General features: G+C 42.7%; 1 protein-coding gene across 1 annotated transcript in view; it reads left to right on the top strand.

Moving 5' to 3' along the window:
- mkks (MKKS centrosomal shuttling protein) overlaps positions 1-3,670 on the top strand; it is a 54,064-nt gene extending 50,394 nt beyond the window's left edge. Inside the window, exon 5 of the mRNA XM_072581500.1 lies at positions 3,592-3,670. Coding sequence (XP_072437601.1) covers positions 3,592-3,647 — 56 coding nt within the window. The 3' untranslated portion in view covers positions 3,648-3,670. The remainder of the gene's footprint in view (positions 1-3,591) is intronic.
- Positions 3,671-16,804: the final 13,134 nt, after the last annotated feature.

Genomic DNA, 16,804 nt, shown 5'->3' with positions numbered 1-16,804 from the left:
GGTTCTAAATTCAATTCCTACATTTGGACGTAAGCTCAAAACCCAAGGATAACGCTTCATTGCTCCCTCTGTGCTGCACTGTTGGAGGTGTCATAATTATCCTTCAATCAACATCATAAAAAAGACTGGCTGGTCCTTATTATTACTTGTGGGAGCTAGCAGTAAACTGCATTTCATATAGCACAATAATTTCTACATTTTGTTAGCTGTAAAGCACTTTGAGATATCTGAAAAGTGCTATATAAATGCAAGTCTCTCTAGTAAGGAAGGCAGGATGGTATGTGACTTGGTACGTGGACACGCATTTGGAAATGGTGTGGATATTGTATATAGAGTCATAGAGCATGGAAACATACCCTGCGGTGCATCTGGTCCATGCTGACCAGGTTTGCCAAACTAAACTAGTCCCATTTGCCTGCATTTGGCCCATATCCCTCTAAACCTTTCCTCTCCATGCACCTGTCCAAATGTCTTCTAAATGTAACAACTGTACCTGCATCAATCACTTCCTCTGGAAGGAGAAAGTGAGGACTGCAGATGCTGAAGATCAGAGTCGAAAAGTGTAGCATTGGAAAAGTACAGCAGGTCAGGCACCATCTGACAAGCAGGAGAGTTGACGTTTCGGGCATAAGCCCTTCATCAGGAATGTGTCCTGATGAAGGGCTTATGCCCAAAACATCGACTCCCCTGCTCCTCGGATGCAACCTGACCTCTGTGTAAAAATGCTGTCCCTCAAATTCTTTTAAAATCTTTCTCCTCTCACCTTAAAAGTTTGCCCCCTTGTTTTAAACTTGTGCATCCTGGATAAAATACCCCTGCTTTTCACCTTATCTATGCCCCTCATGATTTTATAAACCTCAATAAGGTAACTCCTCAACCTCCTGTGAAAATGTCCCAGCCTATCCAACCTTCCTGTAGCAGGGTGACCAGAAATAAACAACAGTATTCCAAAAGCACGCCCCATGGACAGAATGCACTGCAGCCATTGTATATCCATCGTGAAGGTGCTGGACATTTGGCCAAGAGTGTGAAGTATCAACCAAATGGACTGGATTATACCAGGCATCCTGAGTGTTGTTGCATCTGCACCATGCTTCACAAAGTGACATGCAGATCTTGAAGAGGCACTGAGAAAGCTGGAGATGTGCCATTTGCTGCGGATACCTAGCCTTTGACCTGCTGTGACATTTATATGGCCGGGCCAGTTGAGTTTCTTGTCAATGGTGAACCATACCCACACCTCAAGATACTGATGTGGAATTTCAATAGTTGGGAGTTGACTAGGCTTTCACTTTTGGTCATGTTCAAGATCTGGTACTTAATTGGAATAAATTCTCACAAATCAGGCAAGATTTTTAGTATGTCTTGCTTCATTCAGTTCAAAATCACCTAACACCAGTTATAGTCCAACAGGTATATTTGGAAGTACTGGCTTTCAGAGTAATTCCAAACAAACCTGTTGGACTGTAACCTGGTGTTGTGTGATTTTTAACTTTGTCCACCCCAGTCCCACCAGGTCCTCTATAACATTGCTGCATGCAGGCTGCTTCATTATATGAGATCCTGTGAAGTAAGTTGAGTAGTGCATGATCATTTACAAACAGCCCTCTTTCTGATAGAAGAAAGGTCATTGATAAAGCAGCTGAAGATTGTTGGGCCTAGGGCACACCTGCAGACCATAAGACCACAGGAAATAGTAACAGGAGCAGGCTGTTCAGCCCCTTGAGCCTGCCCCACCCCTCAAGAGGATCATGGCTGACTCGACATTCCTCACATCCACTTTTCTGGCTTTTCCCTTTAACCTTTGATTCCCCAACTGACCACAAATCTATCTATCTCAGCCTTAAGTATGCCCAAGGACTGTGCCCCCACAGCTCTCTAGGGCAAGGAGTTCTAAAGACTCACCACTCTCTGAGAAAAAAATTCCTCCTCATCTCAGTCTTAAATTGGCATCCCTTTATTCTGAGTCTATACCCTCTGGTCCCAGACTGTCCCATGAGGGGAAACATCCTCTCAGTATTGACCCTGTCAAGCCCCTTCAGAATCTTATATGTCTCACTAAGATCATCTCTCAATCTTCTGAACTCAGTAAATACAGTCCCAACCTGTTTAAACTTTGCTCATAAGACAATCCCTCCATCCCAGGGCTTAATCTAGTGGACCTAAGGAGACCAAAACTGCTTTCAGTACTCCATGTATGGCCTCACCAGCACCTGGAATAGTTACAGTAAGACTTCCCTCCTCTTATCCTGTAATCCCCTTGAAATAAGGGCCAACATTCCATTAGCCTTCCTGGTTACCTGCTGCGCCAGGTGCTAGCTTTCTGTTTCTGTGCAGAGATATTCTGAGACCCCCAAAACCACAGCCATTTTCCATTGTCACATTGGCCGCCAATGAAAGAATTTGCTTTTACAGATAGGGGCTTAGCGAGTTTTGAGAAGATTTGTAGCTCGGGTTGAGGTTTTGGATGTAGGTTTGCTTGCTGAGCTGGAAGGTACATTTCCAGACATTTCGTCACCCTACTAGGTAACATCTTCAGTGGGCCTCAGGCGAAGTACTGCTGATAATTCCTGCTTTCTATTTATATGTTTGAGTTGGTGATGTCATTTCTGCGGTGATGTCATTTCCAGTGGTGAAGTCACTTCCTGTTCATTTTCTCAGGGGGTGGTAGATGGGGTCTAACTCGATGTGTTTGTTGATGGAGTTCTGGTTGGAATGCCATGCTTCTAGGAATTTTCATGCGTGTTTTTGTTTGGCTTGTCCTAGGATGGATGTGTTATCCCAGTCGAAGTGGTGTCCTTCCTCATTTGTATGTGAGGATACTAGTGAAGGACAGTCATGTCTTTTTATGGCTACTTGGTGTTCATGTAACCTGGTGGCTAGTTTTCTGCCTGTTTGTCCAATGTAGTGTTTGTTACGGTTCTTGTGATATTTGTTTGTTACGATATTTTGTAAATGACATTACAAAGACTCATGTTTTGCTCATTGTCTATACAGGGTCTTTCAAGTTCATTAGCTGCTGTTTAAGTGTGTTGGTGGGGTTTGTGGGTTACCGTGATGCCAAGGGGGTCTGGCAGTCATTTTCGAGACGTCTTTGATGTAGGGGAGAATGGCTAGGGTTTCTGGACATGTTTTGTCTGCTTGTTTGGGTTAGGGTTAGGGGATTCTCAGGATGGTATTGCATGGAATGCAAATCTGCAGGGTGGTGCAAGGGGATAAGTAAACTGAGGAACCTTGATGACATGGTGAGCTATGATGATACTTGTCAATTAAAACCATAAGCAATAGACAAATGCTGTTCACCTGATTAAAAATAAGCAAAGTAGAGCTCTTCTGTAAATCTGGTCACCATTGTGGATTATACCTTACGCTGACAGTTTTCATGAAAATGCTTGCCTCCAAATTGGAATTTTAAAATTCCCCCCCTTGCACTGATTCTCTTTTTCAATATGTCAGTTGACCCCATGGAGTGCTAATACAGACATCATGTTATTCTCAGCATGGCTTTGTAACCTTTGCTAATGTAAATGTTATTAATTACAACATTGCTGTTTATTCACAATGCAAAATGTACTCTTGACCTCCATCCAGAATCTGCTCCAAAGAGATTCCTGCCATTTCCACATTTCAGTCGTCATGTACGATAATACACAGCAGAGGGCATCACTAACATTCGAATGCCTGCTTACTACTGTAAGTAACATTTTCAATAGATGTTGTCAGACGCCTTCATTTTGCTGCATTGTGACATCCACATCCTTAACCAACATAATGGAAAAAGTAGCCAGAAATGTTAAAATCTAAGCTCTGGCATTATTCAGTTGTTGTTGAGAAACTTCCTAAGTTTTCACTTTTTAAATATCCTATCCTTAAGAAGACAAGATTGGCATTTGTTTGTTATAAATCCTAAAGGATAATGTGTAAAATGAATTGAGAATTGTTTACTGGAGCAGAATGATTATTGTTCTATAAAGCAACACAACAACGTTTGCACAAAGAGTGGTCCTGTGAAAAATCACTCAATGTTATAATCTGCAATATGGGGACTTAGGGGAAGGGAGTTGGGAAAACTTTACTATTGTTTCATAAACACCTTGATTTAATGTTTTATACTTTTGACAGTGCAGCATTCCTGCAGCAACTCATTGATGCACATTCATAACTACTGTCCCCCAAAATTTGGGTCAATTAAAATTTAAAGACTGAGTTTGATAGATATTTCACAAATAAAAATAAGAACGTGAATGAAGGTCAGCAGATGGTGTTGAGATGCAGAGGAAATCTGCACCAACTAGCCACGAAACGACACGACCTACCATCCTTAGTAGCCACACACAGATGACAAGCAACATGAATTCGACTGGGACAACACTACTACTATAGGACAAGCCAAACAGAGAACAGCCAGGGAATTCCTAGAGACATGGCACTCATCCACAGATTCAATCAATAAGCACATCGACCTGGACCCAATATACCAACCACTGCAACGGACAGCTGGAACTGACAACCGGAAGCGGCAGATTCAAACCACTATAAATGCCGGAGGAAAGATTACAGAAGCGCTTCGCAGGAGGCTCCCAAGCACTGAGGATGTCACCTAGACAGAGGACGAAATGCCTGCAACACAAATTCCCAGCTCAGCGAACAGAACCATGACAATGAGCACCCGAGCTACAAATCTTCTCCCAAACTTTGAAGAGGAAATGAAAGCTAATGGAGTAAAATAGGGAGGCTGAACAGCTTACTGTTTGTTCCTATGACACAGATTAGGCATTCAAGTTTGACAAAAGAGCTTTTAACCTAGTGAGGACAGGATTACATTTAACTGCAGTAGATAAAAGAATTCCCCAGCTAGAGGATACAGCAGGATGAGAGTGATATAGAAAGAGATTTAAACCTAGAAACAAAATTACAGTGGCAGAACCAGCAGTATCACCCAGAGAGTTTGTAATGAGAAAGGCCACAAGGTTTTCAGAAGTGGTGCAAGGAGATTGTGTGAGGCAAGAAAATTGAGACTCCAAGAATGATGTTCCCGTAAAGTAGTTCTGTGCACATAATCTGGGATGAGATCATAGCTGGTGGTGGTCAGTGTCAAATCTACCACCCCAGACTTTCATGCTAGACACGTTGTATTGACCTCACCAGATGGACTAAGGTGCTTAAAGACATGAGTGTCCCTATAAATGCTGAAATAATGGTAGAAGTAACTCTCCATATGATCCAGGATCACAAAGGATCAAAGCTGAAGTCAGTGAGACCATGAGTAATAACAGATGCTGACATCTTATTCTAATAAGGTATACCTTCACTCCCATCATTGCACTGACCCATATGCCTACACAGGCCTACACACTTGGTCTTGCGTTCTGAACTCTCTGGTGGCGTTGTACATTATAAAGATACAGCCATCTGTCTAAACTGACTCCATTAGAGAGACAGCGACTAAAATGGTTTTATACTAGAATAGCACATGTTGTGATGCCATGTTGCTGTCTTAAAGGTTTGGTCTGGAATCTGTGCCATAATTCAGCAGTTGGGTTTCTCAGTGAAGGTAATCACTGACAATGTAATCTAACAGGAAAAACAGCAGCCAACTGTTTAGTGAGAATAAAATCAAGGGAGCAAGAGGTTGGGAGTCTTAGAACATAGAACAGTACAACACAGGAACAGGCCCTTCAGCCCCCCATGTCTGTGATGACCATGATGTCATTCTAAATGAATACTGTCTGCCTGAAAATGATCCACATCCCTCTATTTCCTGACTGCTCATGTGTCTGTCTAAATGCCTCTTAAATGTTGCTATCATCATCCCCTGTTTCCACCATCTCCCCCTGCCAATGCATTCCAGGCACCTACCATCCTCTGAACATAAAACTTTTCTTGCACATCTCTCTTAAACTTATCCCCTCTGACCTTAAACCTGTGGCCATAGAATTTGACATTTCCACCCTGGGAAATAAACTTTGACTAAGCACACTATCAATCCCTCTCATAATCTCTCGATACTTCTTTCAGGTTGCTCCCTTTAGTAAAAATTGAAGACAGACTGCACCCGGATCGCAGATATAGAGCATAGAGATGGACAGCATGGAAACAGACCCTTCGGTCCAACTTGTCCATGCTAACCAGATATCCCAATCCAATCTAGTCCCATTTGCCAGCACTTGGCCCATACCCCTCCAAACCCTTCCTACTCATATATCCATATCTCAGTTGTGAGAAGCTAGATTTTATTGAGATATAAATTAAATAGGAACAGTACAGAAAAAGTAGGCCATTCAGCCCCTCAATCTGTTCCTCCGTTCAAGGAGATCATGGCTGGTCTGTGGTCATGTACCTCCCTTTGGCTCATATATCTTAATCTCTTAATAATTGATAATCTCTGAGAAAAAATAGAGTGCTGCTATCTCATGTGGTGGATGTCTATGGGCTGAATTCCTTCTGAGACTTGGACTTGAGATTTGGGTAGAACCAATTCTTAAGAAAAGGTATTTCCAGAAACTCAAGTTTATTCTTCCATGGGATGTGGCCATCGCTGGCAAAGCCAGCATTTATTGCTCATCCCTAAATGCCCTTGAACTGAATCACTTGATATTCTATTTCAGAGGGCAGTTAAGCACCAATCACAAGAGCCTAACATCACGAGTATTGAGAGCAGATAGGAGCAGAAGGTTTCCTTCTTCAGAGAGCATTAATGAATCCAATGGGTTTTTGCAACAATCAACAGTGGGAGTGGCATGGTGGCTCAGTGGTTAGCATTGCTGCCTCACAGCACCAGGGCCCCAGGTTCGATTCCAGCCTTGGGTGACTGTCTATGTGGAGTTTGTATGTTCTCACCGTGTCTGGGTGGGTTTTCTCTGGGTGCTCCGGTTTCCTCCCACAATCCAAAGATGTGCAGGTCAGGTGAATTGGCCATGTTAAATTGCCCATGGTGTTAGATGCATTAGTCAGAGGGAAACAGGTCTGGGTGGGTTACTCTTTGGAGGGTCGGTGTGGACTAGTTGGGCCGAAGGGCCTGTTTCCACACTGTATGGAGTCTAATCTAATCTAATTTAACAGTAGTTAATGTGTAAAATCAGCTTTCAATTCCAGATTAATTAATTTTGTTCAGTTTAAATTCCATCCAGAACTCAAAATAGCCGGTTGCAATGGATGAATTTGCCCTGAAATCTCAAACTGATGCCTGAAAATTCAACCATAGGACCAACCAACCAGAGAAGGGTCCCCACAGTGTCTGAGAGACATTGGATCTCTGAAGGGATACCTTTCTCTCCCATCTAAGTTGCTCCAGGACATCCAATCACAGTTTGCCTCTCTCCCTTACTTGCTGCTCCTGTCATTGGAGGAGCAGCGTTGGGAGGGTAGAAACCTGTAATTGGATGAATTGGAGGGGTGTGGTGGTCAGTCTTGAGCCCACCATGTCACAAAGATTGAAAGAAGTCAGCAGTGAGGACCCATCATGGCCAGGCCCAAGTTCTGGACAGATGTGGCACAGGAGCAGGATGTCAGCTGGACGGGAACCGGTGCCCAATGGCGCAAGAGGGTCTGATTGCAAGTAGAAAATTTCCAACCAATCGGAGAAAACGTGGGCATATGCCTTTATTATTCATCCATGTGTAACGAACCGATCCACCCGTACCTTTTGTGTTTGAAAGCATGCTGAACTCAGATTTAACTTTGGTGAAGAAACATTCAAATTCACTGCCAAAGATGGCTTTACAGAACTAAACAGGGCTATTGATTGTCATATTGTAAAGTTGCGACAAACTGCACACACTGAAATTTAAGTAAAAGCTTCAAAAGCACTTCTAATTTAACCATCTAGGGAACTGGCTGAACAAACCTTCAATAGAATCAAGCGGTTCAAGGAAAATATCAATATCAAACCCAATAAGATATAAATAAAAATATCAATATAAAATTCAATAACTTTAGAAACGGTACCTCTTTTCCCATGTTCTTGACCCATTCCCCACACATTTCTGGTTCTGTCGTGACAGGGCAGCTTTCAGCACAGCGAAGCCATTTTCACTTACTCATGGTGTCTATTATCAGCTTTTTTCTCTCCCTGGCATTCTATCATTCATTCCTTTTCCATCCAACTATTTTCTCTATTTCCATCTCCATCTATCCAATCACTTGCTCCATCCCTACCTACCTCCTTCAATTCATATATCACCTTGTCCTAGCTGCTATCAGTTCTGAGGAGAGGCTGGATAGGCCAGGACATTTTTCTTCATTGGAGCATATGTGGTTGAGAGGTGACTTTATAGGAGTTTATACAATCATGAGGGGCATAGATTAGGTGAATGGAAGGTGCCTTTTCTCTAGGGTGGGATATTTCAAGACTAGTGGGACATATTTTTAAGATGAGAGAAGAAAGATTTCAAAAAGACATGAGAGGGAATTTTTTTTTTACACAGTGAGTGGTTCATGTGTAAAATGAACTTCCAGAGGAAGCGATGGATGCAGGATTTAAAAGATTTAAAAGATGTTTAGGTAAGTGCATGAATAAGAAATGTTTGGAAGGACATGGGCCAAGCATAGGCAGGTGGGACTAGTTTAAGTTTAGGATTATGGTTGGCATGGATGGGTTGGACCGAAGGGTGTGTTTCTGTGCTGTATGACTCTATAAGAAGGATCACTGCATTCAACTTTGTTTCTCTCTCCATAGATGCTGCCAGACCTGCTAAGTTTCTCCAGAAATTTCTGTTTTTGTTTCAACAAAAATACTGTTGACCCTAAACCAAGGGAGTTTTTCATTATTGGTGGCATTTCTGCAAAAGATTAAATGTCTGTCTCGTATCAAGGAATGGACATGGTGAAAGTGCGGAAAGAAGGACTGACAACAATACATGCATGAACCCATTTTTCACAAAAAGAATGTGGGGGGATATATATCATAAGTTAATAAAACATCCTATTGATAGATTCCATTTTAAAAGATCTAGGAATGCGTGTACACAGACTTTGTCAGAATTGTGGGTATGTTCGCTGAGCTGGGAAGTTAATTTGCAGACATTTCCTCCCCGTCTAGGTGGCATCTTCAGGGCTTTGGAGCCTCCTCTGAAGCGCTGCTGTACTGTATCTTCTGGAATTTATCTGGTTCTGTTCCTGTTGCTTCCGGTTGCTGGTTCCTGTTGTTCATTGTAGTTGCCGATATATTGGGTTTAGGTCTATGTGTCTGTTGATGGAGTCTGTGGATGAGTGCCATGCTTCTAGAAATTCTCTGGCTGTCCTCTGTTTAGCTATGATGATTGTGTTGTCCCAGTTGAATTTGTGGTCCTTGTCATCTGTGTGTGTGGCCAGAGAATTTTGTAGAAGCATGGCACTCATCTATAGACTCACAGGAGGCTCCAAAGCACTGAAGATATCACCCAGACAGGGGCCGAAATGTCTGCAAATCAACTTCCTAACTTGACCAACATACCCACAACCACAGCAACCAGCATCCAAGCTACAAAACTTTAAGCAAATATTGAATACAGTCTTTGTATTTGTATAGCTTATCTTTCCAAGGAACAAAGCTGCAAAAACATATTCAACATAAATACAAAAGAAGATGTTCCCATGGGACTACATTATGATTAGATTCCCTACAGTGTGGAAATAGGCCATTCAGCCCAACTAGTCCACACCGACCCTCTGAAGAGTAACCCACCCAGACCCATTTCCCTCTGAATGATGCATCTAACACTACGGGCAATTTCCCAAGGCCATTTCACCTGACCTGCACATCTTTGGACTGTGGGAGGAAACCGGAGAAAACCCACACAGACACAGGGAGAATGTGCAAACTCCACACAGACAGTTGGACCAAGGCTAGAATTGAACCTGGTACCCTGGTGCTATGAGGCAGCAGTGCTAACCACTGACTCACCGTGTCACCCATAAAAAAGTGGTAGGAGTGAGAACAGCAAGCACTCCGTCCCTGGGCGGTTATCAGCACAGAGGTTAGTGAGAAGGAGAAAGGAGCCCCTAAAAACTAAAAATGATCCCCCAAAATCAAAATGAAGTCCGTGAGAATCTCTCACAAAGAATCCTTGGGGGATTAGAAAATTTGACCCCTAATTCTATTGATGGGATTTGAATTTACATTCCCAGGAAAATAGACTTGATATTTTGAATATCATTGAACATCAACTGTGTGCCACCACCACCATCCAAATCTCCCTGATGAGTTTCAATTGCTTGGAGGGTCAGAAATAATTTCCTGCATTTAATTTCCCCGAATTCTTACCTGGCTTTTTAATCTGCTTTTCTCACCTCTTCCAAAAGGTCGCGTGGGTTTTGGTGAAATGGAGAATGCGGATAGTGGGGTACACAAAGTATTTGCAAGGTTTGTGAAGGTTTGTAGCTCAGGTTGAGGTTTAGGGTGTAGGTTTGCTCGCTGAGCTGTAGGTTTGATATCCAGACGTTTCATTACCTGGCTCGGCAACATCATCAGTGGCGACCTCCAAGAGAAGTGAAGCTGTTGTCTCCTGCTTCCAGGAGAAAAATATAAATAGAAAGCTTCGCTTCACTTGGAGGTCACCACTGATGATGTTACCGAGCCAGGGAATGAAACGTCTGGATATCAAACCTACAGCTCAGCGAGCAAACCTACACCCTACACAAAGTATTGCAACTGTGTGGGACAAGCGAAATAAACTAGAAGGTCTTCCCCATGTGACAGTATTTTGTTCTACTTTGATTCATTATTGAGACATTCCAATTGGAGCAAGATGTTCCTGACACATGAATTCTCAGAGAAATTCCATTTATTTAGTTCTTAAAATGGAGTAATGCCCGATTAGTTCATTCATTTTGAAAACAAAAGCTTGCGAATTATATATACATAGGAAACCGTATTGGAGAGAATTTCGTCAGCATTTCAATTTGCTTCATCAACACACACATTCGTCGAGGACAGATGTTTCGCTACATAAGATAAAAGATGCTATCAAATGGTGTAGAATCATTGACTGATAGAATCATATAGTACAGGAGAGGCCTTACAGCCCATCAAGTACTGCCAAAGAAATGCATCTACCTACACTAGTCCCACTTTCCAGCTCTTGGCCCATAGCCTTGAATGTTATGACATTTCAAGTGCTCACCCAAGCATTTCTTACAAACTGTGAGGTTTCTTGCCTCAGCTACCCTCCCAGGCAGTGCATTCTGGACTCCACCGCCCTCTGGGTGAAAATACTTTTCCTCAAATCCCCTCTAAACTCCTGCCGTACACTTTAAAATTGTCCACCTTTGTTATTGACCCTTCAACTGAAAGGAATTGCTGTTTCCTTGCACCCCGTCCATGCCACCCTTAATCTTGTGCACCTCAACCAGGTCCTGGAAAATAAACCAGGATCAAGGAATCCATTTGTGAAACATAGAGTCATAGAGATGTACAGCATGGAAACAGACCCTTCGGTCCAACTCATCCATGCCGACCAGATATCCCAACCCAATCTAGTCCCACCTGCCAGCACCAGGCCCATATCCCTCCAAACACTTCCTATTCATATACCTATCCAAATGCCTCTTAAATGTTGCAATTGTACCAGGCTCCATCACATCCTCTGGCAGCTCATTCCATACACGTACCACCCTCTGTGTGAAAAAGTTGCACCGTAGGTCTCTTTTATGTCTTTCCCCTCTCACCCTAAACCTATGCCCTCTAGTTCTGGACTCCCCAATCCCAGGGAAAAGACTTTGTCTATTTATCCTATCCATGCCCCTCATAATTTTGTAAACCTCTATAAGGTCACCCCTCAGCCTCCGACACTCCAGGGAAAACAGCCCCAGCCTGTTCAGCCTCTCCCTGTAGCTCAGATCCTCCAACCATGGCAACATCCTTGTAAATCTTTTCTGAACCCTTTCAAGTTTCACAACATCTTTCCAATAGAAAGGAGACCAGAATTGCACGCAATATTCCAACAGTGGCCGAACCAAGCAACATCATTGTCTTGGACAACCTCATGGGGGCAGGTTCACAGCCTGCTGCTGATACATAAGGAGACCCATATTTGTTGTTCAGTCTTTGTAAAAGTACCTCAGACCTCAGGATGTCCTGCTCTGACATGAAGGAGATGTTGGGGTATGGTGTGTATTGACTTGAACTGTAAGGGCCGGATTTTAAACTCATTCAACACCCACTCACCCACTCACTAACACAGTTTAAATTGGACCCCATGTTAACTCTGTAGGGAAGACAATAAAAGGAGAGAGGAGTAAAGCAGAAATAGAAGTGATTTTATTTGATAGATTATATAAAGCACAGCTGGAGGCACAAAGATGAATGCAATTATTTCTTATTGCTTGCATTTTGCTTTATTTCCTCCCACTTACTATGTACGAGCAGATGACAATGTAATCTTGAAAGGAAATTGCCAGGTCTGAATGAGAAATGTACGATTTTTAGCAGCTGTAGGGGTTACCATAGATCAAATACCATGCTTGTCTGATTTCCATATATTTAATTTAAACCCCATTTCACTCTTTGCAAGTAGAATCCAGCTGGGTTTTTTTGTGGTTTTTTTTGTTAATTCAATGAGCAGAATTTTACTGGTATTCTCCATCGAGGCCAAAGCCAGTAGGATAGGAAGCAATCATACTAAATCCCCAACCAAGTGTCTTTTTCAGCTTCACTGTCTCTAGACCTATGAGGATTTAAATAAGGCAGCGAATAATCTAGATTATTCCTCAACCGTGCCTCAGCCAGGTAGAGACAATGAAAATGGAATAGATTCTAGGACACTGCATGCACATTAATTGATCCTTGGCCAATCCATTCGCATTCCCTTCTCCCCAGTTTCCTTACTGCTTCCTCAAGACAAGCTGTGACAATGTGAGTTAATACATGGAGATAAGAAACATGAATAAGAGTTGAACAATACATAATTGTGAATCTGTTCCACTATTCAATAAGGTCATGTCTAATTTGTATCTTAACTCCATCTGCACCCTTTGGCTCTTTTTCCTCTTACCTTGCAAATGAATCTCTTGATATTAGATTTAAAATCATTAATTGCATTAGCACCTGCTTTTCTTTTGATGGAGAGACTTCTCTTTTTGTAAAGAAGTATTTTCTGAGTTTTCTCCTGAGTGGCCTGATTTCAACTCCTGCCCCAGTGCTAGACTTCCTCCACCTGTTTCCCTCCCAACCCTTATAAAGTAGAAGTAGATGCTTATTATTATTTTTAATTTACAGTAAAACCTTGATTATCCGAATGAGATGGGCGTGGAGTATCTTGTTCGGATAATTAATCATTCAGATAATCGATCTGATCGTAAACTTGTGGTAATTTATGAGTGCTGGTTATTCTCGGTTACCCGGCAATGCACACTGTAATGTTGTTTAACTGATAACTGAATGCTGAGTTGCTTAATGCCGTTTTTACAGGACCTTGAGATCTTGTTTGGATATTCCGAAATTTGGATAATTGATGTTTGGATAACTGAGGTTGTACTTACACTCCTGGAATGTCCCTCTTAGCAAGAAGGAGGCTTCATTCACTCTCTTCTTTGTCTGATTCTCTCTCCCCTTTTTCTGCAACATTCCTTATTCTTTACCATGCAGTGTCCCTTCATCAGCTTTCCTCTTTTCTCCATCCCAGTTGAGGTGAGAGGTTGTTGGGTGATAGGTTGGAGAAAGCAGCACTTTATGACTGGGGGCAGGGAGTCAGGATTATGGAGGTGTTTGTTAGATGACCAGGCTAGGGAGCCGGTCCGCAGACTGGCCTTTCCAATGGCAATGATGGGGTGAGGTGGGTGTGATGGATGAAATGGAAAAGAATAGATATTTAGTAGAAATTAGTAAGAGGAGAGGGAAGTGCCTTAGAGGGGAGGTGGTGTCAGTGGGGAAGAGTGGGACTGTGGGACAGGTTTCAGTGCATCGTAATCATAGACTTGTAGGGAGTAGGTAATGAGTGCAGGATATCAATTGAAGAGATTGTACGGACAAGTGAGGGATATGATCAGAGCAAAAAAAAAGAACTAAGAACAGAATTCAGGGAATTAAGGAAACTTTGGATGCCAAAGCTGCCATTGGAAAGAGGCCAGGAAAAAGTTGAGGATTGAGGAGAAAAAGCAAATTTTTGAGGAGATGTGCCGTACGGGAGAGAAGCAGAAAAAAATACTGTTGTGTGATTAGAGATTAACTTTATCATACAGATGCAGATTTCAGGAAGTGCTAATATGTATCTTTCTGTAGTTTAAATGGAAAAACTCTTTGGAAAGTTCTGTTTGTCATTCAAGAACCATTCCTTGCCTATGTTGTTCAGTGGCTTTTAGATTAGATTAGATTACATGACAACTTTATGACTGGGGGCAGGGAGTCAGGATTATGGAGGTGTTTGTTAGATGACCAGGCTAGGGAGCCGGTCCGCAGACTGGCCTTTCCAATGGCAATGATGGGGTGAGGTGGGTGTGATGGATGAAATGGTCCACAAGTCCACACCGACCCGCAACCCACCCATGCCCCTACATTTACCCCTTACCTAACACTATGGGCAATTTAGCATGGCCAATTCACCTGACCTGCACATCTTTGGACTGTAGGAGGAAACCAGAGCACCCGGAGGAAACCCACGCAGACACGGGGAGAACGTGTAAACTCCACACAGTCAGTCGCCTGAGGCGGGAATTGAACCCGGGTCTCTGGCGCTGTGAGGCAGCAGTGCTAACCACTGTGCCACTGTGCCACCGTGCCGCCCACAAATTCAGAAAGCCCAATCCTCCATGCAAAACTTATGAAAAGTATCAAATTATTTGACTTCATGAAATATTGTGAGGGAACACTTTGGGAAAACTTTACAATACTATTTGGGGATAGACGTCAAGACACTTGACAAAATGATGGGTTGAACTGTAGAGCGTGGAGATTGGGGGGCAGAATTTCTTTTATTGGGATGGGAGAACGTAAGAGCATAAGAACTAGGAGGAGGGGGTAGGCCATCTGGCCCATTGAGCCTGCTCTGCCATTCAATAAGATCATGGACATAGCTCCACTTACCCACCCGAGCACCATACCCGTAATTCCTTTACTGTTCAAATATCTATCTATCTTTGTCTTAAAAGCATTCAATGAGGTAGCCTCAACTGCTTCCCTGGGCAGGGAATTCCACAGATTCATAACCCTTTGGGTGAAGAAGTTCCTCCTCAGCTCAGTCCTAAATCTGCTCCCCCTTACTTTGAGGCTGTGCCCCCTCGTTCTAGTTTCACCCTCTAGTGGAAACAATCTCCCTGCTTTTAATCTATTCCCTATATAATTTGGCATGTTTCTATAAGATCCCCCTTATTCTTGTAAATTCCTTTGAGTATAGTCCCAGTCTACTCAATCTCTCCTCATAAGCCAACCCTCTTAATTCCGGAATCAACCAAGTGAACCTCCTTTGTACCCCCTCCAATGGCAGTACATCCTTTCTCAGTACTTGGCCATCACTGGCTGGCCAGTATTTATTGTCTATTCCTAGTGGCCTGTGACAAGGTGATGGTGAGCTGCCTTCTTGAATCACTGCAGTCCATGTGCTGTAGGTAGACGTGCAATGCCCTTAGGGAGGAAATTCCAGGATTTTGACCCAGTGACACTGAAGGACTGGTGATATATTTCCAAGTCAGGATGGTGAGTGGCTCAGGTGTTGGTGTTCCCATATTTCTGCTGCCCTCGTCCTTCTAGTTGGAAAAGGCCAGGTGTTGTCTTCGGATCTTTGGTGAATTTCTGCACTGCATCTTGCAGTTAGTGTAGGTATTGTGTTGGGGTTGGGTCAAGGGGAAATCAGATGTCTGATGGTGTAGTCAGAGGCAGCAAGGACGGAGGAAAGCAGTAAATCAGACTGAGAAGAAGTGAGAGGGATGTATAGAGAAAAAGAGAGAGTGAGTCGGATTTAGGACTGAGCTGAGGAGGAACTTCTTCACCCAAAGGGTTATGAATCTGTGGAACTCCCTGCCCAGGGAAGCAGTTGAGGCTACCTCGTTGAATGCTTTTAAGACAAAGATAGATAGATATTTGAACAGTAAAGGAATTATGGGTATGGTGGAGGGGAAGTCACAGGATGTTACTTTGGATTGGCAATGGGGAAAAGAGAAGCAGAGATTGTCAAACACTGTAAACTTAAAACAGAAGAGTAGAAGAATTATTTAGAAATGTCCATAAGGTGAAGAACAATTCATCAAGGAGTACAAACCTATCTGAAGAGGAAAATGAAAGGAAGAGATTTCAGCAACTGTTCCACAGAACCACCAATTGCCTATACTTGGGATTACAGTGTGACATTGTTCGGAAAATATTTAAATCTTTACATAAGCATTTCTATCTCAAATTCTTACATTGGGACATTCAGTGTTAAATGTTGACATGCAATATCCAACTCTAAGAACTCTGTTTCTCCCTTCACAGATGCTGTCAGACCTGATAAGTTTCTCCAGCATTTTCTGTTTTCATTTCAGTTCTGTGGCATCTGCAGTGACTTGCTTTTTATCTGGATTATTTGTATATTTTTTTACATGCAGCACATTGGCAGTACAATTTTTATTGAATAAACCAACATAGTCATCGAATCCTAGAATTATACACGGCAGGAAACAGACCCTTCAGACCAACCCGTCCATGCCAAACAGAAATTCTACATTTATCCAGTCCCTTTTGGCACCTATCTCTCTAAACCTTTCCTATTCATATAACATCCAGATATCTTTTAAATGTTGTAACTGTACCAGTCTCCACCACTTCCTCTGGTGGTTCCATCCATACATGTACCGCCCTCTGTGTGAAAACACTGCCCCTCTTACCTTAAACCTATGCCATCTAGCTTTGGACTCC

Source organism: Chiloscyllium punctatum, chromosome 11 (genome assembly GCF_047496795.1).
Source record: "Chiloscyllium punctatum isolate Juve2018m chromosome 11, sChiPun1.3, whole genome shotgun sequence".
In the NCBI taxonomy this organism is placed as follows: Eukaryota; Metazoa; Chordata; class Chondrichthyes; order Orectolobiformes; family Hemiscylliidae; genus Chiloscyllium; species Chiloscyllium punctatum.
Note: the sequence above shows the minus strand (reverse complement) of the source record. Positions and strands in the feature narration are given on the sequence as shown.